Below are 22,921 nucleotides of genomic sequence, written 5' to 3'. Positions count from 1 at the left end.
GGAGGGAACTAGTACGAGTTCAGGACCAATTTTCAACACCCACCCTTACATCTATCATACTTGTGGAGAAAGTATTTATGTGGAAGTGGAACTGTGATCACTTTTATGTTGTAACCACTTCCCTCAGAAGTATTAGTAGTAGTAGTACCTGGACCTCCTGTTTCCAGTTTCTTTGGCCTTCCTGTCTTCTTCTATCAGAGGACCAATCACCTTCTCTGTTGTGTCGATCAGAACACTGAAAGTGGGCTCCACGATAAAGTCAATGAAACCTGCAACCAGGAAAAGAGACGGATGAAAAAAGGCAAGAAGGAAAGGTAGGAGGATGAAGGAGTAGAAAGTTAGTCTTGAGGGTAACCTGTGAGGGTGATGTGTGCTTCAGTGTTTGCATGTGGAGGGAAGCAGCTCTCTCAGGGTGTCATGGTGAAGACGGCAGAAGGCAACGAGTGATGATAGCAGTAGAATTAAGTGTCTAGATGAGCTTAGTTCAACGTCATGAGAAGGCCATGTTTGTTTTTTTTGTGGTGAAGACTGCAATAAAGCCATCGCTGGTGAATGGCACCTGAACGCCTCGCCATCCTTCCTTCTGCAGATTGGACCGGAATACTATACTAATACTATAAGCTAGAAGCTAGTAATAGTAATAGTAATACTAGAAGCTAGTAACCAGCTAATAACAAGCCAAGCTAATTTTATGCTAATAAACCAGCGTGTCCCCAGCTACGGTTCGGAGCCAGTAAAATGTCACTGAGGGAGGTAACGTCACATTACATTGAATTTGCATGCCTCCATGGCGAATGGAGAATTCAGAGACAGAGAGAATTCTGGATGAATTGAAGCCATAGAGATCCACGTGTAACAACGGCAAAACTATATCAAAACATCTGATTACAAACTTTCACACAATTCGTGCAGTATAAAACAAGTCTCATTTATCCAATGGTACGCTGAGCACTTCCCAGACAGACTTTCCTTTCTGACAGGAAGCTGAACAAGGAGTGAAACTTATTGATGCTCTCTACAAAGCCAGACTCCATTGACAAAAACAGTAATTTTACCTCACTGAACACAGGAGCTGCAGGTCCACTGCTGAATTGATCAGTTAGTTTGACTGTTATTGTGTGACTTTGTGTTATTGTGTGACTTTGTGTTATTGTGTGATTTTGATGAATCCAAACTATCCCTTTGAAACACCAAAACATTACCAATCGAGGCAGCCTAAAGGGGCGATCACACAGAAATGAGATGCTAGAGACGCGGATGCTTCAAAGACGCTTGAAACGCTGGAAGCGCTTATTCAATGCGCGCTAGCTACTGGCGTCTGACGCTCAAAAAGTTGAAAATATTTTAACTTTTTAGCATCTACGCGCGTCTATAAATGCACGTCTAAAAAGAAGCGTCTACAAAAACGTGCATCTAAAAATACGCTTGAACGCCGGTCAGACGCGCCATATCATAGGGAAACAATGGTTTTACTGGCGTCGCATTTCTGGCGTTTCATCTTGGTGTGATCGCTCCCTTAGACCAGCAGCTCCCATGTTTGACAAGATAAAATTACTGCTATTGTCGGTGGAATCTGGCTTTGAAGAGAGCAAAGATAAATTTCAGTTTTAGTTCAGTTCCCCATTGGAAAGGGCTGCTTGTTTGGGAAGTCCTGAGCCTACGACTCCATAAATGAGACTTGGATTGTACTGAACGAGTTGTGTGACACTTTGTAAACAGATGTTTTGATATAGTTTCATTGTTGTTAAACGTGGACCCCTATGACTTCAATTCATCAATTTTCAGCGTGGAAGCATGCGAGAAAAACAAAGTTTTCTTCATAAATTCAAAATAACACAGGCTGAGTGACTGATATACTAATGATCATTTGGGGGCGTGAAGTATTTCTTTAATAATCAGACCTATCCCTCAAATGTCTGTGAATGAGATCAGTTCTTCAAACCACCAGCAGATGCTGTGGTTGAACTCAGGTTAATGAACATCAACAGCCTCCTGTCAGGAGTCAGTGGCATCATCCTCCTTGTGTCTGTTACTAGTTAACGAACTCCTCACCTGCCTGCGGTCCTCAGTTGTTATTGGTTGATGGTAGTTCTTACCTATCTGTGACTGGGCGATCATGGTGGCTTTGCGGTCACAGAGAGGAGAGAAAGGAAGGCCGAGCTCCACCTCTTTATCTCCCTGGAAGAGAAACAGTCACCACGGCAACATGAACATGGTGTGATTTCTTTTTTTAAGTCCTCAAATCAACTGTGTGATATTTACATCCACGTTTTGTCACTTGAGCATAACAAGCAAACAGTGTGAATTCAAACAGACAGAGAAGAAAAGCAATCTGACCACGCAATAAATTATTACCTTTCCTTTTGCAAATAGAACCATATCATTAACAGACAGTTAAAATAGTCCCATTTAAAGGAAAATGTTGTCAATAAGACGTTTGAAGCTCTGTGGTTCATGCAAATTTTGCACTCACTACTTTTGTTTTAGAGATTCTGAGAAATGAGGACTCCCACAAAACAACCAATATCAGAACAAGCTGTACAGCCTCCTGCAGCTTTCCAATAAACACAATTTTTACATGAATCAGTTTAGAGTAAATAACCAAAAGTATCCACCTGTAAGCACCACTGCATCTAACTGCGTAGGGATCTACATCCAGGTCAGCATCATTGAAATAAATTGGATTTATTCTTTATCATAAATAGATCTCTTTTTTTAATTCAATCAAATAACTGCAAAGATCATAATAAAGTAACGAGAAACTGAAGCAGGCAGATACATTTTTTTTTATTTAATTCAATTGAATCTATTTCAGCGCCCCAGTGTTGAGTCCTAAAAGCTGTAAATGAGTGAACATTTTAGATCTTCCAGTTCCCTCGTCTCAGAGTCAGTGGGTTGTTGGTTAGGTGCCTGAAATAAGATCTGTGGTTAACACAAGCTTAAGAGACTTTCACAGTTTTGTCAGTAAATACCTCACTTGTCTGTTCTGAAGCTTTTATGTGTCTCATAAAAGCTTCAGAACAGACAAGCGGCTAAATGAGATGACAGAACATCATCACGCCGAACATGGCTTTGCAGCCTCATTGTGGTGGTGATGTTGTCATACGACCTTGCCATTTAGTTTTTTACTTCTGACGGTTGAATGTATGTTTCAAAAATCATAAAAGCGATGGTTATTGATAAAGATCATCTTGCTGAACAAAATGCGTAACCACATGAAAGACTGTTCTCAACAGAGCTTATATTCTGCAATAACCTAAAATCAAATGAAAAAATCCCAGCAGCGTTTTGATGAGGGAACCAAGGCGACACTAACTTCCACATCCGCCTCCAATAAAACTTCCACCCTGGAACGCTAGAGGCCATACACATGCCGCATTGTTAACCGCCTGGAAAACACAAGGCCAGGCGCAGTGTGCTACTCTCATGTCTTTCCTGTGCCAGCTTTCAAGAGTGCAGAGCTGATCTTCCTTCAGGCGCTGTCTGTGTGTCGGCCTGATGTCAGTGGGACAGATGTAAAGCTCTGGCAGCCCCGCACTAACATGATCAACTTATTCTAAATATGTATCACAGACTGATATTTACAGATGAAGGCTATGATTGGTTGGTCGTCATCACATGACATGCAGTTTGTGCTGTTGCATTTCAAAAGTTGAATTCAGTTTATCTCTGGGTGCAGCCGGTGCGCCCTGAAAAACAGGCACTTGGGAACACATGCTGCGACGGCATCGCTGTGGGGTTTGAGAGTGCCTGCTGTGCATCTACTTTAACAACAATGAATTTGAGGGCGCAAAAACTGCGGCATGTGTACGGCCCCTTAGCTAGCAGCTGATTTGCATCTGTTGTCCCTGGGCAGGTAAACAAAAACAACAAACAGAAAGTGGAGTAGAAGCCAAAAGTGGCATGAAAAGAAGAGACTCGAGTAAAGTAAAAGTACCTCTAATTTGTACTTAAGTGCAGTACTTGAGTAAAAGTACATAGTTACATTTCGTCATTGGTGTGTGTGTGTGTGTGTGTGTGTGTGTGTGTGTGTGTGTGTACCTGTCTGAAGAACTCCTCCATCAGACTGTGAGTCCAGCGGTAGTGCAGCGGCCAGGCTTTGGCTGGATGACTGATGTCTGCAGCGTGAAGCATCAGAGACAAAACCTTCACTTTGTCTAGACTGCAGAGAGAAACACAACAAAGACAAAAGTCATTTTAAAATGATTCAGTAATAAACTGTAACAATGTTAAGTAGTTGGACCGGGCAACAGTATCGAATTACCCTTTAAACCTTCGGCAAAATCTGGGGTAATGAATCTGATACTGAATGGAAAAGAAAAAGGACTGCTGCCCCGTATGTTCGACACACAGTGTTGTGTCTTTTATTTTGTATTTGGATCTGAGTGTGCAGAGTACACTTCTCCAGACAGCCACTGCTGCAGTAACACAAGCAGAACCAGCGTGCCGACAGGCTGATGACAGCGTCTTCCCCGAAATCTCATCCAAGCGTGAGCTGAGCTGCGTGACAGCTTCCCTCCCTGCACACCTCCTCTCCTCCAGCAGGTCTGACACGCAGAGAGGGGAAGCTGGACTCTGGTCAGACTCAGTAACATTGCTGTGAAGGCCCCTACAGGGACGCTCAGAGCAGTCTGCTCCAGCAGCCTGCAGGACCTTATGTTGGCCATTTCACCAAACTCCCACTGATGATCTTCATCAGATGGAGCAGACACACGCAGTCTGCCACAGTGCACTGATGGAGCCTCTATGAAGCTGCTGCAGCATTTTATATAATAATCTGCCCTGAAAGGTGAGATGAAAAAATGATTTCATCTGAGTGTTGGAAACACTGAATGAGTGCAGTCCAGGCAGGATGACGATGGTCAGGTTACACAGAGAGAATTAAAACTGCAAATGACTCCAGGAATCACAGCATCAGTTTCATATTATATCAAGATATTTCTCCTCATCACCAGACACCAAATGATTGTCTTGTTACAAGAAACTCTTCTTAGAATGGAATAAGTGTATTTCACAATTCATTTGAGATTAAAAGGGTGAATTTTTCAGTCACTGCTTCGTTGTTTTTACAAGGAGAGCGAAATATTACGGTGAATTTAAGTCTGGGCAGAAGTGATGAATCGTTTCGAGCTACAACGAGAGGTTAAATTGCTCAGATGGCTGATATATGATCCTGACTTTACGCCAGCATCACAAGATCATGGATTTAGACAATGGACCTGTTCTGGTGCCTCCATGTGCAAGATTGTGGAAAAATGTGAGCTTAAAAGTTTTGATAATCTATGTCAAACATTAGGCTTCAGTGGGCAGGACGTTTACATGTATTTACACTTCTGTAAAAAAGGTAAAAGGTATTAATCCAAGAGAACCACCAGCTGCCAGTCATATATTTATTGATGCCTATAACTCAGGCAGTAATAAAGGTTTAATCAGCAAGTTAAACCATGGCATCACATCTCTGAATAAGGACACTGCAGATGATGTGAAGCAACGATGGGAAAAAGAGCTGGACACTGAAAAAACTGAGGACATGTGGCTGAGTGCCTGGGAAATGCCACAGTCAACCTCCACTAACTCCCGGACCTGGAGAGACTTCTGCTGGGGAAACCTGATTCGCGTTTTCATCACACCCAAACAGAAGTCTAAACAAACTGGCACCAACCAACCAACTGGCTCTGCTGCTGGAGGGACTGTGGAGAAATTATGGTCGACCATACCCATGTTTTCTGGTCTTGTTTTTCTATTCTATTTTCAAAAACGTTGGGTTTTAGTTTTAGTATAACATTTACATCCCTTTTTCTTGGACATATTCCTGATGGACTAAGTAAAGGTGACACCTATCTAAAGATCCTGCTGGCAGCAAGTAAAAAGGCCATTACAAAATACTGGCTCTTAAAAACTGTCCCACTGCTCGCCTCTTTGTTAATACTGTTAAACACTTACATCTTCCAGAACAGTTGACCTACTCCATATGACTTCAAGAAGAATTGGGTGAATAACAGTGGAGAAAATGGTGTGTTTAATCAGCCAATGAGACAGATGATGATTGTTTGTACCATATATGACACCCAGCTCTAAATTAGGAAACTGTGTCATGACTTTGTGAACATCCTATGACCACATATTTGTCTTTTTTTCTTGTGCACCTCTTTTCTTTAAAAAAAAGAATTTTCATAAAGAAAAAGATAACAAGATTAACAAGATAGCATTTTATCTTATTACATATATCTTGTTATACAAAACATCAACATGTATATTTTTAAAAAACTTGTTTACTGCATATATGTCTCACATTAAGGAGCGACACTGCAGGTCAATGCATGCAAAATCTGAGAGATAAAGTACACAGTCTTTGTTCGAACTTCTTCCAAACTGGTGTTACAAGGGCAGAGGATGAGCTCAGTGTAACAATATGGTCAAAGGGAATTATTTTTCTCATCCACACACTGGAAGTGTTTGATCAACGCTCTCATCACATTATCCACCACGCATGTAATTATATGATCAGATGTCCTGGAACCTAATGATGAGATACCATGTTTGCTACTCTGTCATTCCTCCTCATGAAACTCTTGTGTTCACTTGTTCTGCTTCAGTGCACGTGATGTTTTACCAGCATGGCACAACCCACAAGGACATTTGATCATATAAAGATCATTTGCATTAGCATGTACCAAGATGTCTCTACAGTAAGTCTACGTCCTCTTCAGTAAACTATGAGCGGTGGTTCTTTTGAATCCATAGATATTGTCGGGTCTGATCAAAACCTCTTCCAAATGATGAATGTTCATTCATAAGATCAAAACTTTTTGCAAGTAATCTTGTAAATAGCCTTTATTGTGTAGGGAGCCTGAGGTGTTTCTGGGGGTTTCCTACGTTTTCCTCCTTCCCTTGTTCTTTAATTTGTGGGATGTGTGACATATGGTGCACAGGCTGTTGTCAGTTACTGAGAAACACACCCACAGCTGATTAATCCTGCCACACCTGTGCACAACAGTGAAATGGTTGGAGCAGTTTCTATGTAAACTCACTGTTGGAGATAAAGGTGTTGAACACTTTTGATGAAGGTCCAGGAGGACCGAAACATTAGTGCTATTAATAAATTGTGAAGCTGAGCAGGAGCAGTGTGCGGGATTATCTGTTTTTCCCCCCCAATTTTCTGAAATGTATGTTTAACTATGCTAACGATTCATCATCTATTCAAATATGTGCTGATTTGTGCACATTTCTAGAGCAGAAATCTGAACATTGGATAAAGCCATGCTCAGAATTCTTGTTTTACTTTGTCGACACATTAACAGTTTTTAAAGAGAAGATTGTAGACATCTCTTTTAATCACTCCATAAATCAGGAAATGCTGTCACCAGCCATAAAAAAGCCATATTTGGTGTGTTTTTAGGGATGAAATGTTCAATAAATCAGGCTATGAATTTAACATGAACAAACCTCTCTGTAAAAACCTTCAGAATATAAACAGGAATAAATTTGGAAAGGTCGGTGTATGGAAATGTTAGTGAGGATTTCTTCTAATATATTCATTTTATATTTATTCATTTATTTGACAGGGACGCTGCAATGTAACATAGTTCCAATACAGAGTATGGGACTGGTGTGTTGCACAGTGGGTTTTTAGCTGTTGCTTTACATGTAGACCTAAAATGTTATTAAGAATATACAGTTTAAAATGTTATAAAATCACAATACACTGGCTTAAAGTGTGAGGAGAAACTACTTTTGAGAAAATGGCCTTTAAAGATATGTATTGTAAAATTCCATACATTTTAAGACAAAAAGTGAGACACTACAGGTGAATGGGGAAATTATTTTGACCATTAGATATCACCGTGAAACTCCCCAAAGTTACACCAAGACTATTATTTTTTAGTAGGCTATAATAAAGTTTCTGAAATTTAATTTTTAAATATGCAAATTCAAATTATCTAATTAAATATGCAAGACAAGTTATAGAAGCAAAACAGCCCAAAATCTCAAAATGTATGTTTTCACCTCACCCAAACATACAGAATTTGTCTTGTTACCAACAAACCACATTATGGCAAGAAAAGTGTCTTGGTTTTGTGCAAAAGCAGGTATGTTTTGCGACACAGATAAAATGACATATTATAAAAAGAAATGAGGTCACGGGGTCAGAGGTCACGGCTGCAGCACTGACCTGTGTGTCTGTGTCAGGGAGTTCCTCATGGTCTTGATCTGCTGGAAGTGACAGGACATGTCTGTGGACATCACCATCTCTATAACCAGAGCCCTCAGCTCCCTGCCAACAATCAGTACACATGATTAACACAATCAGTGATCGATCACCATGGCAACTATCAACTCATCAGTGACATGTGGCCCATGTGTCTGTGTGTGTGTGTGTGTGTGTGTGTGCACCTCCAGTCGTCCTTGTTCAGGTTCACCAGGATGTTCATGTCCTCCTCTGCCATCAGCCTGTAGGCGGCGCTGACGTGGTGGTTCTCCAGCACCGACCTGTCGTTGTACAGAATGGCCACTTCTGACCTGATGGACACACACGACATCCAGTCAGACGCTGACGTTTGCTACAGTCGCATTATACATAGAAGTTGTACATACATGTTCTTGTTATTCACCTGAGGCCGGGCTAAATCACCATGGTAACTGATGCTGAACAGCTAGTGTAGAGTGTGAGATCACAGCCTGTGAACACCCCGACCTCTGGCTAATCAGACCACTGAAGAAAAACCTATCCATGGACAAGAGCCTGGAGTCTCAGGTAAAACACAGTAGCCTGTATGTTGTTTGAGGTCAGTAGAGTCATTTCATTATTTCCACTGGTTTTAAAACAGCTTCTAACAAACACAGATATCGTTTACACACTAAACACATGATTTTAACTTGTGCAAAGTTTATTTCAGTCCACAGCAACAGTGTTGCTATTTTAACACTCTGATTCATCACTGCAGCTCAAAATAAGATGAGACACCTGTGTGATGAGGACGAGGAAAAAGATAATATTTTAATTAGTAAAACAATCCACACACTGTTAATGGGCTCCCGTTATTATAACAGACCTCATCAGTCATTAACTGGGATACTTCTCCACCCTTTACTCCAGTGACAGAAACAGTCTGGTGTTACTTTAAAGTCTTTTATGTGACAAATTCAGAAAAGTTTCATCATCTTTCATCATCGTCATCTCTTTACTAATGTCACATACAGCCTGGTGATATCTACACGTGATGTAAGGCTCAGCTGGCGGTGACTTTTTGGACAGCATTTTAAATGTTTCTACATTTTCCGTGATTAGATTACAGATTACATCTCTGCAGTTATCCAGGGGGACAATGTGACAGGTTAGTCAACCAGATAATGAAAAGATATCCTGGGTAAGCTGAAGTGGCTTCATAGTACAGGCGTCTGGTAAAGAGATTCATTCAATGTTTTTGAGCATCCAATATTTCATTTCTCTTCTGTGACGACGACGCTCGGTTGACGACTTTGGTCCACAGTGAAACATCTCAACAACTGTTGGATGGTTTGCCAAGAAATCTGTCACAGATGTTCATGTTACCCGGAGGATGAATTGTAATAACTGGTGATTTTCTGTCTTTTAATGCAGCACCATCATCAGGTCAACTATTTAAGTGTCCAGTACTTTGGTTTGTGACCAAATACCTGCAGAACTAATGACATTCACATCAGCCTTTGTCTTTCAAAGTTAAGCCCAAAGACCTGAAATCATGCAGGGGTCATGTCTTATATTTGTAAAACAGAGACAAGATGACATGAGATATATAATTATATCTGTTCCATCACACAGAGTCTGTGAGAAAACAGCTGTCACTGTCCAATCAAATGCTTCGATCATATGTATAGAATAGTGTGATGATGTCAGCGTCCATGTTACCTGGTGTGGATGTGGAAGTTGTTGGTGGTTCCTGTGTGTTCGAAGTCGTGAATCGCTGCAGCAAAAACCATCGCCAGGATCTCCAGCTCGCTGAGCCAGTGCTGCACACACACACACACACACACACACACACACACACACACACACACACACACACACACACAGAGTTAACTGAGTGGGTTAATATCAGTCACACTGTGGAAGAACTTCTACAGTGTGACTGTCCACAGAGACCATAGAGACAGAGAGACACAGTCGAGTGACAAAATTATGTCAGTGTGTGTGTGTTACCATCAGTCCGGTGTGTAGCATCAGGAAGTGTGCGGTTTGAGTGACATCAGCGGCGTGGATCAGGTTGTGGTAGGGGTTCCTGTGTTTGCTGTAGCCGTTCTCCAGAGCTTCAACAAACTGCACCAGAGCCTGCACCGGGATCTGGACACAGAACCACAGGGAGCGCTGTGAGTACAACATGTTGTCTATGTGGATACTCAGTCTTCCAGAACCAAAGACATCTAGCAGCTCTATGCGCTAGACTGTGTCTTAGCTAGGTGAAGTAACGTCCTGGAAGTAGTCGGGCACATAACTGCTCCATAAAACCACAACTTTGGTTTTTGTATGAATAAAACAAACAAGACTGTGCATGTGTATTAGTGAGCTTTACAGTGTGTTCCAGTACCCATATTACCGTACCATTCAGTATGCCAGAAAAAGATTTAGTATGTCCCAATGTGTAGTATGTCTGATGCAGTGTGCCAAAAATACCAGGATGTTCTCCTGCATCCAGGCTCATTTTGTTGTATTCAAGCCAGCATGATTTTCTGGCTATTCTGACCCACAGTCCCACAAGATTCATCACGTGGCCTGAGCTGCAGACAGATTACAGCTCACTAACAGATGACAGAAGCTGCAGTTACAGATGACAGCATGATTATGTGCAAGTGCTACATTTTTTAGTGACTTGTGTGTATAATTAATACACATTTTTATATATGTGTGTGTGTGTGTTAATTTTGTGCTTCTACAGGTGACATATGCATAAGAAAGAGGGAAAAAGTTTAAAGTGCAATGTTACAAAGAAGTAACTGCATCCTCCATGCAACAATACGTACTCGGAAAGTTGCAGTACGTACTAAAAGTAAAAATTAAAGTATGGAACGCAGCTTCAGACAGAGCTAGGCTAGCTGTTTCCCCATTTCCAGTCTTTGTGCTAAGCAAAGCTTCTGAGCTACATTTAATTGCAGCCCAAGTCCTCACTCGTCATGAACCTTTTCATAAAGAGCTCTACTAGTACACCTAGCTCCACCCATCCTGACACGAGGCCCCACCCACCACACAGGTGTTAACATATGAAGATGTGTGTACCCTGAACCTGTTGATGAGGTCATAGCGGGTCAGCAAGTCGTAGACCAGGAACTTGAGGGCGTGATCTCCGGTGGCCTCGTGGAAGGCAAAGACATCGAACGACCACTGATCCACTTCCTGGAAAACAACCAGTAAGATTCAGACTGGACATTCAGTAGAAACACAGATCCAAAAAGGTTTGAACGCTGTGTAAATATAAACAGAATGCATTGATTTGCAAATTGTTTTGACATATAGTCAACTGCATACAGTAGAAAGACACAATATTTAATGTTCAAACTGATAAACTTTATTGTTTTTTTTATTAATATACACAAACTGAGATCACCTCCAAAGATCTGGGCCTCTTCATATCAACACAACACAGACAACACTGGAGTACATTAACATTAAATATCTTGTCTTTGCACTGCATTTAATAGATTCATTGCATTCTGTTTTATTTAGGCTTTACACAGGGTATTGTGTATCGGGAATTGGGGTTGTGAAACAGGACAGCACAGTGGTCTTCAGTCAGTGTAATGTGGGATGTGTGCCAGTAGAGGGCAGTGTGACTGTAACGTTCGCTCACATCGAGAGGTCAAACAGCATATCCTGTTAAATTAATGATTATAATTATCCATTAGAGCATGATGACATTTTAAATGGCTGGGATTATGATTCATACAGTGGGCCTATTGTCTTCCAAAAGTTCTTATTGTTTTCCGCTTCTGTTTTACATCATTATAAAAGCATTAATAAGAAACGGCTGCAGAATAATTACTGATTCATTTCAGTTTTTTCTCTGAGTTTGTGCAGGAAGCGCTGAGGGGGAAACATATGTCATCACACACACGACACTTTTTTCTTTATCTGCTTCCTACTCTCCTTCCTTATCTCCTCCTTCCCTTCTCTTCCTTCATGTCTTTCCTTCCTCCTCATCTCCTTCTCTCAGTCCCTTACTCTTCCTTCCCTTCCCATCTTTTCTTTCATTGCTCCTCTGTTCCAACTCCCCCTTTAAGGGTGCTTTACTTTTTGCCATCGTGTCTACTCCTCGCTCCTCACTCACGTCTCTTCCTCACATCTTAGCTCCTTCCAGCGAGGATGTGTGACAGAGGGATGCAAGGAAGAGGATGTGAGGACGGAGGAGCCGAAGCTGCCACAAGACAAATCCCTGGTTCCTCAGCATCTGTCTTTGGCAAAGCCAGTTACGATGCCACATGTGAGGTGCTGCATTTTTATGTCACATCACTTGATGAAACACTTCCATGTAGCAAACACCTGTGTTTCCTTGCTCTAAGCCCGCCTAGAAGCCTCCTTACCTCCTCGCTCCTCAAGGTCCGTTTAAGAGATTGGAAGATTCTTTAATGATGGCTGGGAGGGAACAATTTCGGGGTTATGTGAGGAGAGAGGACGCAAGGAAGGATAAGTCAGCATAATTAAAGCACACTTGATTTCCCCCTCTACCTATCTTCATTCCCAACATCCTCCTATCATCTCTAGCTCCTACTTTACCACCTCTTTCCTTCCCTTTCTCATCCTTTTGGTCTTCAACATGTACTCCTCTGCCTCCTCCTTTTTGTCTCATGTCCTCCTTTATCTCCTCTTTACCTTTTTTACCTCCTACTTTTCCTTCCCTACCTCCTATGTTCCCTCCTTACCTTCTCCAATCATCTTTCTTCCTTCTACACCACCTACTTTTCTCCCCCTCCTCCTTCTTTTGGTCCTCAACGTTGCCATCTCTGCCTCCTTATTTCCTTCTTTACCTCCTACTTAAGTTTCCTACCACTTCTCTTCCTTCCTTTCCTCATTTTCTACACTTCTGTCCTCTGTTTTCATCTCTACCTTTCCCTGTCCTTCCTGCATCCCCTTTTCCAATGCCACTTCTTCATTTTTCTCTCCTCAGTACCTCCTTCTTTCCTTCTCGTTCTCCTCCTTCTGATCACTTCCTTTCTTTTCCTACTTCCTTCTTAATCTCTTTCTCTACCCCCTCTTTTCCTTCAAGTCATACTTTCCTTCTTTACATCCTATGTTCCTCTCCTACCTCCTACTATCATCTATAACTCATTCTTTGCTTCTATACTTCCTACTTTCCTTCCCTTCCAGCACTTCTTTGTCCTTACCTCCTCATTTCCTAATCCACTTCTTCATTTTCCTCTCTACTTTCCTTCCCCTTCTGCTTCCTCTTTCTTTCCTTCTTGCATTTTCCCTTCTTCATCTGCATCCTTGCGTCCTTCCATATCTCCTTATTCAGTTTTATTTTCACTTTGGCTAATACTTTCCTGCATCCTCTTCACTTTCCTGTCTTTACCTCTCTCCTTTCATTCCCACCTCTCTCCATTCCTTCCCTTTCTTTCACTCCTCAGTCCTTTCCATAACTTTTACAGTCTTTATTCATTATTTATTTATTTTCCTTGCCTGCTGCCTCCTTTCCTTTCAAGTTTCTGGTGAGAAAAAAACTGTCTTCCAGAGCAGGAACTGACTGACTGAAAAAAAGTATATTTATGTTTTTAAAAATAAATAATAATGTGATGCAACTTCCTGCAGATGGGACTGCAGTGGTAAAACAGTTTTTACCTTCAGAGCTGTCAAAGCTGTGGGAGGGTAGGTCAGACCAGCCATGTTGGACGTCCGTCTGTACATCCTAATGTCACACACACACACACACACACACACACACACACACACGGATAAAAATATCATGCACAAATCTCACACCTTGATACAGACAGTTGCATGCACATAAACACTCCTCACGCAGACCTCCAGCCGCCCTCCTCCACAGTTTGTGACCAGGATGGATTGGTGGTCGTCATGGTAACCGTGTTCCAAACACACACGGAGAGAGAGCGCGCTCGCTGCCTCGGTGCAGCAGATATTTTTTGATTTCATGCGTCATTAAGCCGCAGCAGATGAACTGATACTGTTCTATCACTGCGAGTCATTTACACTCTAATGACATTGGACCTCATGGTTTCCCTATATGATCTCCATCTCCAACTCGCCGGCACGCTAACGTCATTACACTTCATGTTCGACCTCGTAATCACATCTGCGGCGAGGTCAGGGCCGGATGCCTTCTGATGTTTATTTGGAAGAAGTTGATGATTGTTTTCTGCTTCGTCTTCAGGTGTTCCAGATTACTGCCGGAGACAAAAATAACTCTGGGAACATTTCAAAGTGTCGCTCTTTGGTTCGAGACAATCGTCTGACTGGACTTTGACGAGTCAGTTATTAATATATTGCACTGCACGGCCTTGATTGGATTGTTAAATATGTGATTTCTAACCACAGTCATGAATGTGCTGCTCTAACGGCCTTCACTCCTGCAGCAGATTAAACACGAGAACATCAGTGACATCTAACACTGGTGTTGTAAAATAAGGTCTGAGCTCACAGTCAGTCCTCTAGTCCATCCCAGAGGTGTCGGATGTGGTTGAGGTCAGGGCTCTGTGCAGGCATGTCAAGTTCTTCAACACCAATAACAGTTTCTTTATGCAGCTTTGTGCACAGAGGTTATTCATATTCTTTTGCCCAAACACTGCATCTCCCAGCAGAAACACTTCAAAATGAAAAATGTATGGTAAATATTTGTAGAGCTTGAACGGCGGCTCTCTCAGTTGTGTTTCTTCTTGCCTTTTCTGCCTCTCCGTCCCTCCTTTCAGCTCCTGCATCTCCAATCTCTTCTTATTCCTGGATCGTCAGAAACGGACACTTTGTCACGCCCCTTGGCATCTCACAGTAACATACAAGGCAACCTCTAGCTCATGTATGTGCTGGATATTGTGAAATTGTTGCTGTTAGGTTTAAGCAACAAACCTACTTGGTTACGGATGACCTAAATACGCCCCGTGACTTAGTGCATGACAACCATTAACTTCTGGTTCCACGTAGGACAGAACCTGTGGTCGACTGGATAAACGTCCAATTTTGTCTCTCTTGGTGTCAGCTATTGCGCAGATGGGTTTACACTGTTACATGAAAGCCTGATGACGCCAAAGGGTGCCTTTAGCGTCAATGAAATGAGAACAGGCTGGCGTCTCTATCAAGCTTCATTGCCGTACTCCATCTGTTCACCAGATGCCCTGGGACCTTACTCATCCTGCCCACCTGACTCCCTCATCTTCCTGCTCACCTGCGTGTCTCACTTCCCAATCACCCTATCAGTGTTTATACCACCCTCTTTCCCCCAGTCACTCGCCAGATTGTCTCGTTTGCATGCGCCCTGTAGCCGATATTCTGCCTGCCTGATGATTCTCTGCAACAGATGATCCCGCTGCCTCCTCGGTTTATTTTGTTTTATTGGGTGACTTTAGTGTTTTAAAGGGTTAGTTTGGCTTCACCAAAGTCACAGTAACACAGACTAACTGACTCTGCAAACTAAAATTACTGTTTTTGTCAGTGGAGTCTGGTGGCTTTGGAGAGAGGATAAATAACAGCTTCCAATCAGAAATTACTGTCCATGCCAAGGTAAAGCAGTGAGAATGTTCTATAGCGTACACTTAAACTGATATTGGTTTTTTTAGGTGGATAAAACTGAGCATAGAGTCTGACTTATCAGTGTCATTTCTGTTTGTCATTGATGCTGCTCTGCTCTGTTCTTGGGGGGTCTTTGCTGCTGCTCTCCCTGCCTTAGGCTTTCCATAGGCACATGGAAGGGCAGGGAGGTGTGCTCTCTCCGCCTTAGGCTTTCAAGTAGGCATGCAGAAGGGCAGAGAGGTGTGCTCTCTTTGCCTTATGCTTTCCATTTAGGCTTGTGGAAGAGGCTTTCTGTGTAGGCCCGAGGAAAGGCGGAGGGGCCCCAGAACAGAGCCATACCAACAAACATAATACTGCAAATTGAATTAAAAGTTTTCTTTGACTAAAGTGTCCCTGACTAAAATACATTTTTTCCACAGCAGTACATTGCTTAGCTTCAGTGACAGTACTACACTGACTATGGATAAGTACCCAATGCAACCCCACTACAAAAACTGTCTAAATCTGACTGCCATTGCTGTGTGCGTTTGGGTTGGGTTCAATCAACTTGCTCACGTAACAAACTTAACCTACTAATCAACCAGCTCCTCTTGACCTCTGTTAATGAAATATAAAGTCAAATTGAAGTAAAAAATTTTACCTCTCCACAAATATCCCAGCTTGCACTGCATGGACGATGCTCCTGAATCTTGGCTTCTCCTCGGGGCGACGTTTGGCCACGCCCATCTTCCTGCTGAAGGTACATGCCAGCCAATCACGAACTTCGCTGGGCACTGACTCCGCCTGCAGGTCGCTGAGCTCGTCCTCGGTGTCCAGCAGACGCCTGCAGGACAGACAGAAACACCCGTCAGTCACAACTGGGACAACCAATGAGGAGGATTTATTTAGCTTCACATCCATCTGTCAGTCTGTCAGTCGGTCTTACTTGGTCTCATCAGTGTAAACAGCGTCCAACATGGCAGCAGCGAGCTCCAGGTTCCTGCGGAGCTCCTGCAGGTCCACGACACCCCGGTCCATCTGCTCCAGGACCCCCTTCAGCCTGATGACACAAACACGCACACACACAGGTCACACACAGTACACTCATGTGCCGCTATGATCACCAAATAAAGTAAAACACAATTTATCCAAAGTGTCTATTAACTCATCAGTTACAGATTTTATCTATTGGAAAATTGTGATATGTGTCATTTGGTTCAGGTGGAGATGAACTTTCTGGTTTGACAATGACTTCTTTTCTCTGCCTCATCCCTCTCATAACTTTTATTTAAATGTGGCATTTACTGTCTGATCCATATGTAAGAAAACCTGATCATTCGACATAATAACTGCACTAATAATTAAAATCCAGCTTTGGAACAGAGACTTTCTCGGCATTGTGCCGTGTAGCTCGCATCATTTGTTCAGGTAAGGATGTTAGTTTTTTGAAAACAGACTTACATTATTGCTTTTTAATATTTATGTTTCATAGCAGTCTGTAGAAGTCACCATTTCCTACTGTATTGTTAGTTCAGTCACGTCTTTAATAACAGCAGGACCGAATGGACTGAACTCAGTCAAGGTTTAGACAGCAGAAAGATTAAAAAACAGTTACAATGACTTAATGCAAATGCTGCTCCAGTTGTTTTCTGCATTCTTTTCTTTCTGCTCACAAAGTAATCGTTATATTATACATACAGACCCATATGGAAGCAACGTGCTGCCACACCAGGGGGAAAAAACTGATCAGTATCAGCTACATGAAAAGTTTCATGTTATAACAAGATGTTTTACATGTTTTTTCTTGTAAAACAAAAAAAGAAAGAAACATTTCACACACTTAACATATTGCTATAATGTGAAACCTCCACCCAACCTTTCCCTGCTGACTTTGATGGAGAATCCTTCGTGTAGACCAGCGGTCAGCAACCTTTACATTTAAAGAGCTTTTTTTTATTATTTGCCTGGAGCCACAGTACATATTTTTGGATCATAATAAAGGTGACTCAGCCTGTTAGGTCTGAATAAGCCCATCAATATTACGAATAGTTCTAATGAGCATTCATTAATATGTTTTAGCACAAGGTAGCTACACACAGTGGGCTATTTAAGATTATTTGGTACTTAAACTTTGTAGCGTTGGTGGTGAAAGCAAAGACATCTGTCCACTCACTATTATGTTCTCTGTTTTCCTCTGATACTTTTTCAGATTTTGAATCAATAGCTACCCTAGCAAGGGAGACTCCGCTGTTAACTAGCCACCACTACTTCATCAAAATCTGGGGAGACGGCATCAGGCCGTAGACGTATGACGCACGCTTTAGTTGACAGAATGTTAAAACTTTGATTTAGTGTATAGGTTACACATTTTTACAGCTGGAAAATGTAAGAAAAAAATCTAAATGTTAAAAATAACTGTTATTCATTTCCATATAATTTACCCTAAAAGCCACATAAAGAGGCGCATGCAGCTCCAGAGCCGCAGGTCGACTACCCCTGGTGTAGACCTACAGTCCACATACTTATATCACCCACCATGCTCAGTAACAGCAAAATCTTGCCATGACTCAACCCAAGCTTGAAGCAGAACTTAATCAGGTCCTGTAGATGAGAGATATTCCTGAATGTAGCTGTTCTCCAACACGTTTCCTCATTTAAACACAAGTTTCACATTATATTATATCCTGAAATGTTTCATGTTACACCAAGATAAAATAACTACATTGGTGAAACAAGAAAAGTTTCTTGTTATAACATGAAAATATCTTCAGTAGACTCAGACCACAAAGTCCAGTTTGCTTAGTGTGAACACTGTGTACCGTACCCGGGCAAGATACGCTGGTCTGTGTCTGAGTCCACTTGAAAAGGTGGTCTTGAGTCAGTTCATGTGTTCTCAGGTACATTTTGCATCAGGTGAAAAAACAGCTGCACCGAAACACGGAGGTGGATGGCTATTTAACGAGAGCAGCTGTTAATAAGTAGAGTTGCAAAGATGTTTCTTTATGCCACTGGTCTCCTTCAACATCTGCATATGTGCACAGCACGCACCTCACTCATCCTGAGCTGCACAGGCATGTGGACTGTGGACAAGTCCTCTGCTGTGGAGTGGTTTCCTCTCCATCTGAAATAACACTGGATTGATTTTGGGCTCCATTTGTTCAAAGATCAGCTCTGCCAAAATGGCTCGTTATCGGTCAAAGGTGCAAGTTGTCATTTTACTGTTTCCTCTCTGGTACATCCTCAGAAACAGGAATGTGTTTGGGTGCATTATCTGCAGCAAAACAGCGCAATTATATGAGAGCTCTTCATTTCATGCTGTTTTCAGCCTCATCAAGCTGCAGATCTCTTCCCACAGTGGATCAGGAGGAAATATTTTCGTCCCAGCTGTTATCTTCATCTTATCTTCAGAGCCTTGTCACGCTGAGCTGTCTGAGCTGACTGTTGCCAGATTTCACTCAGACAATCACAGCCCTGAACTCGCCCACCCAAAACTATTTTTACCTGCCCACTTGGATAAAAAGTGGCCCAATTCTGCCAACACAGTCTGAGCCGCTGTTTTGGGCTCAGAGTGCTGAGAGCTCAGGTGCTCTGATAACATCTATGAAAAAAGAAAATAACACTAACATTATTTTTTCTTCCTCCATGTTTGAGCTTGTTTAGATGAAATCTGAGTGGACACTCGAAAAAGGTCAGTGATAGAAGGTTCAAATCATCTGAACTTAAAGGGCAGCAGAGAGTTATAAATCTGTAACATGCTGCTGCACTGCTCTTTTGTAGGGCTGTACAATATATAAATGTGTATATATATATATATGTATATATCCATATAGATTTTTTTTTATCCTCATTGTGATGTTGACTTGCACAATTCACACATTCCCAAAGACTGTGATATTGCACCTTGTTTATAGGTACAATGTATTAAATTACATTCTGTTTGTGGGTGCTATTTAGTCGGATACACGTCTTGCTGTTAACTCTCTGACTAATCCGACAGAGCATTTGCCGTTGGGCATTGTCTGATTGGTCAAAATCTACAGGCATGCAAGTGAGATTTATTAAACTAAGAAGTTTAAATCTCTGCTCAACCCGATCAGCTGGGCAGCGCATTTTCAAGATTTCCCCAGGCTTGCATCAGGTCAGGTTCTCGCTAATTTTCCAGCATTCTTTATCCATAAGAATTAACAAAATGCTTTAGTTTCACTTTCACTTTGGTGCTCTGCTGCTCCGTCCAGAGTACGTTCTGATGCTCTGAGTGTGCTGCTCTGAACTGAATGGTATATTCCTACAGCGCCCTGACTTTACGAACGGGTGAGTGTGTGCCATAGTGCGCTCTGGCCATGGCTGGATTATTGAATGGGCCTACAAGGCACAGGCCCAGGAACCCAGTGTCAGGAGACCTCCCTGGCCTTCACCTGCAAAATGTCACTCAGATTAACACAACCAGACAGACACAAAATGACCTCAAAAACACACAAAATAACCCCAAAGAGGCAAAGAATGACCTCAAAGAGCCAAAAATGAACTATAAGAGATACAAAAGTACTTCAAAGAGACACAAAATGACCCCACAGAGACAAAAAATGACCCCAAAGAGACAAAAAAATGACCTCAGAGACACAAAATTATCTCAAAGAGACAAAAAATGACCACAAAGAGACACAAAATGACCCCAAAGAGACAAAAACTGACCTCAAAGAGACAAAAAATGACCACAAAGAGGCACAAAATGATCCCCAAAAAGACAAGAATGACCTCAAAGAGACAAAAAATGACCCCAAAGAGATGCAAAAGACCTACTGTATAAAGACACACAAATGACCAAAGAAATACACAAAATGACCCCAAAGAGACACAAAGCCACTAAATGATGCATAACAATTACAAAGAGATCCAAAACAACAACCAAAACGAGACAAAACCACCACACAGCCTGTGTGTCTTGCTCCTGTGTAGGAGAGGTGGTCAGGCCGTTTGCATATCTGTGCCCAGGGGCCCATTGTCTCATCATCCGCCCACGACTCTGGCGCTCAGTGTGGCTATTTACAAACACACCCCGTGTCGCAAATGTCTGTTACCGCACTGAAAAGACTTCAGTTGACTCTAGCTTGTAATAAATGTTTCCTTTTTTTCTAAATGCAGTGGAAATTAAGGTTTTAATCAGGCTCGGGCCCAAAACTGCTGCTGTGGTGGTGGTTTGGGCCTGATCAGAGCTGAAGCTGCTGAGCTACTCTGCATGGCTGAGAGAGGAGAGTGTGACAAGATGAGTGCAGATGGAGGTGTGAAGCCAGAGAGGAATATTTTGGCAATATTTTGGATACAGGAGAGACAGCGTGGCACAAGTGCAGGTAGTGTGCAAGTCTAAGTCAAAAACTGCAAAGGAATAGTTCTGATTTTTAGAGGTGGGGTTGTATGGGGTACTTATCCACTGTTGGTGTATTATATACAGGAGATGTCAGTTGGCATGCCCCAATTTTGGAGAAGCAGGCTGGGGTCTGATACGGAAGCTAAGCAACAAAATAACCCATTTCAAAAAATCTGAACCATCCTCCCAATTAATATCGTTATCATGATATTCAACAATGTTATTGCATATTTTCATTATATCATAGAGGCTTCGTTTTTGCACTGCACTCCACTGAATTCTGCTGCACTGCAGTGTTACATACTGTCCCTGTTGCAATGTGGGGATTCCTATTTAACACACCTCAATAAGAGCAACAGGAGTCTGCAGAAATCCACTCCGCAGACTTCATACACCTGCTAACTGACAGAAGGAAGTTCTGATCCTCATACTTTGCACCCACACAGCTGCTGTCCTGTTCACACCACAAAAGCAAGAACATGGAAATCTGTTTCCTCCAGATGGACACATGACACCCCGCCGCCTGTCAATCAGCTGACTCCCACAGAAAGCAATGGGAGTCTCCTGCAGGAAATAAACAGACCTGACTGTCTAGATCCACAACTTCATACCCGCTGCATCTCTGTCAGCCAGGACGAAGTTCAGATCAGTCTGAAACCAAAACTTTTCTATTTATACAGGATTCAAAGTTTTTTTCTCCACACTGCAAAAAGTTCTTTTTAGGAAAAATAATCTAACAGTTTATTGCAAGGAGATGCTGAGTGGGCGTGAAGTGATATTCTGTATTCCAAAGAGAGCTCATATATATTCATCGGGCGCCGATCATACAGTGCTGGTGCACTGAGCGAGGAGGACGGCTGGATATTTAGTGCTGTGTTGCTGCTGCTCAGGATGGAGGGATGGTGCGAATGTTTACAACAGAGGAGGCTGACGACAGGGAGACATAAAGACTCCGCTGCGGCCAGGCATCGTGCCGTTGTCATGGCAACGAAAACACCTTCCTATAAACTGGATGAAATCTGTTTTAGTTGCCATGGTTACAGCTGGAGTCAGACAGGGAGACGGAGCGAGGGAGAAATAAAAGTTCAGGACACTGCAGACATTCAAGCACTTTATTTTGCTGGGAAAAAAAAAACTACAGCGTCAGTTTTTTGTGATACTAGATTATTATCATTATCATCAGTAGTAGCTGCAGCAGTGTTATTAACTGAGGCCCAGCTGCTGTCCTTAATGACAGAGGGCGCTTCAAGCTCCAATTCTGTAAAGAACAAACTCTGATTTTGTGTTGTTTGATTACTGATCACTAGTCTGTCGTCACATCAGGACGGGAACTGAAGGTTCGCTGTAAAAACAACTGCAATTAATGGTTCTTAGAAGCGTATTCATTCACATGTGCAGACTCAAAGGAGCATGCTGGCTTCTGTACAGTATATACTCTGCTGGCACATGAAAAAGAAGTTCATTTCCAGAGTGTAGTGTTTCCAACAGTTAAAGAGGTATATGCATCTTTGAGATCCAGTGTGTAGGATTTAGGGGCATCTGCAGGGGCCATAACACACCAAATTCCCATCAAAGAACTAGCAGCGATGAAAGCTGACTGTTGTGTTGTCTAATGTTGACATGTCTCAGCCAGAAAGTTGTACATAAACACACTCAAAGACTATAGCCAACAGCCAACCAGCATGTACATTATGTGCCTGTGCAAGAGGAAATAACTCTCATCATCAGCAGACAGCATTAGTCTGTAGTTATCATTCAAAAAGCGAAACTGGAAGACCGTCTTGATGCTAGTTAGCCAGTTAGCACTTAACAACACAACCCAGTGCTGAAAGAACAGAGCATATTTTCCATGTGGCAGCGAACAATAA

The 22,921-nt window shown here is 42.2% G+C and overlaps 1 protein-coding gene across 1 annotated transcript in view; it reads right to left on the bottom strand.

The window, feature by feature from the left end:
* Positions 1–22,921, bottom strand: part of pde1a (phosphodiesterase 1A, calmodulin-dependent) — a 47,135-nt gene that overhangs the window by 6,059 nt on the left and 18,155 nt on the right. The window contains exons 5-15 of the mRNA XM_050048749.1: positions 16,635–16,748; positions 16,350–16,532; positions 13,808–13,874; positions 11,252–11,368; positions 10,181–10,321; positions 9,890–9,990; positions 8,395–8,520; positions 8,174–8,275; positions 4,042–4,162; positions 2,097–2,178; positions 149–269 (exon numbers count right to left, since the gene is read on the bottom strand). Of these exons, the coding sequence (XP_049904706.1) occupies positions 149–269; positions 2,097–2,178; positions 4,042–4,162; positions 8,174–8,275; positions 8,395–8,520; positions 9,890–9,990; positions 10,181–10,321; positions 11,252–11,368; positions 13,808–13,874; positions 16,350–16,532; positions 16,635–16,748 (1,275 nt within the window). The remainder of the gene's footprint in view (positions 1–148; positions 270–2,096; positions 2,179–4,041; positions 4,163–8,173; positions 8,276–8,394; positions 8,521–9,889; positions 9,991–10,180; positions 10,322–11,251; positions 11,369–13,807; positions 13,875–16,349; positions 16,533–16,634; positions 16,749–22,921) is intronic.

Source organism: Epinephelus moara, chromosome 7 (genome assembly GCF_006386435.1).
Source record: "Epinephelus moara isolate mb chromosome 7, YSFRI_EMoa_1.0, whole genome shotgun sequence".
In the NCBI taxonomy this organism is placed as follows: Eukaryota; Metazoa; Chordata; class Actinopteri; order Perciformes; family Serranidae; genus Epinephelus; species Epinephelus moara.
The sequence above is the reverse complement of the archived record's forward strand: the minus strand, read 5'-3'. Positions and strand labels throughout refer to the sequence as shown.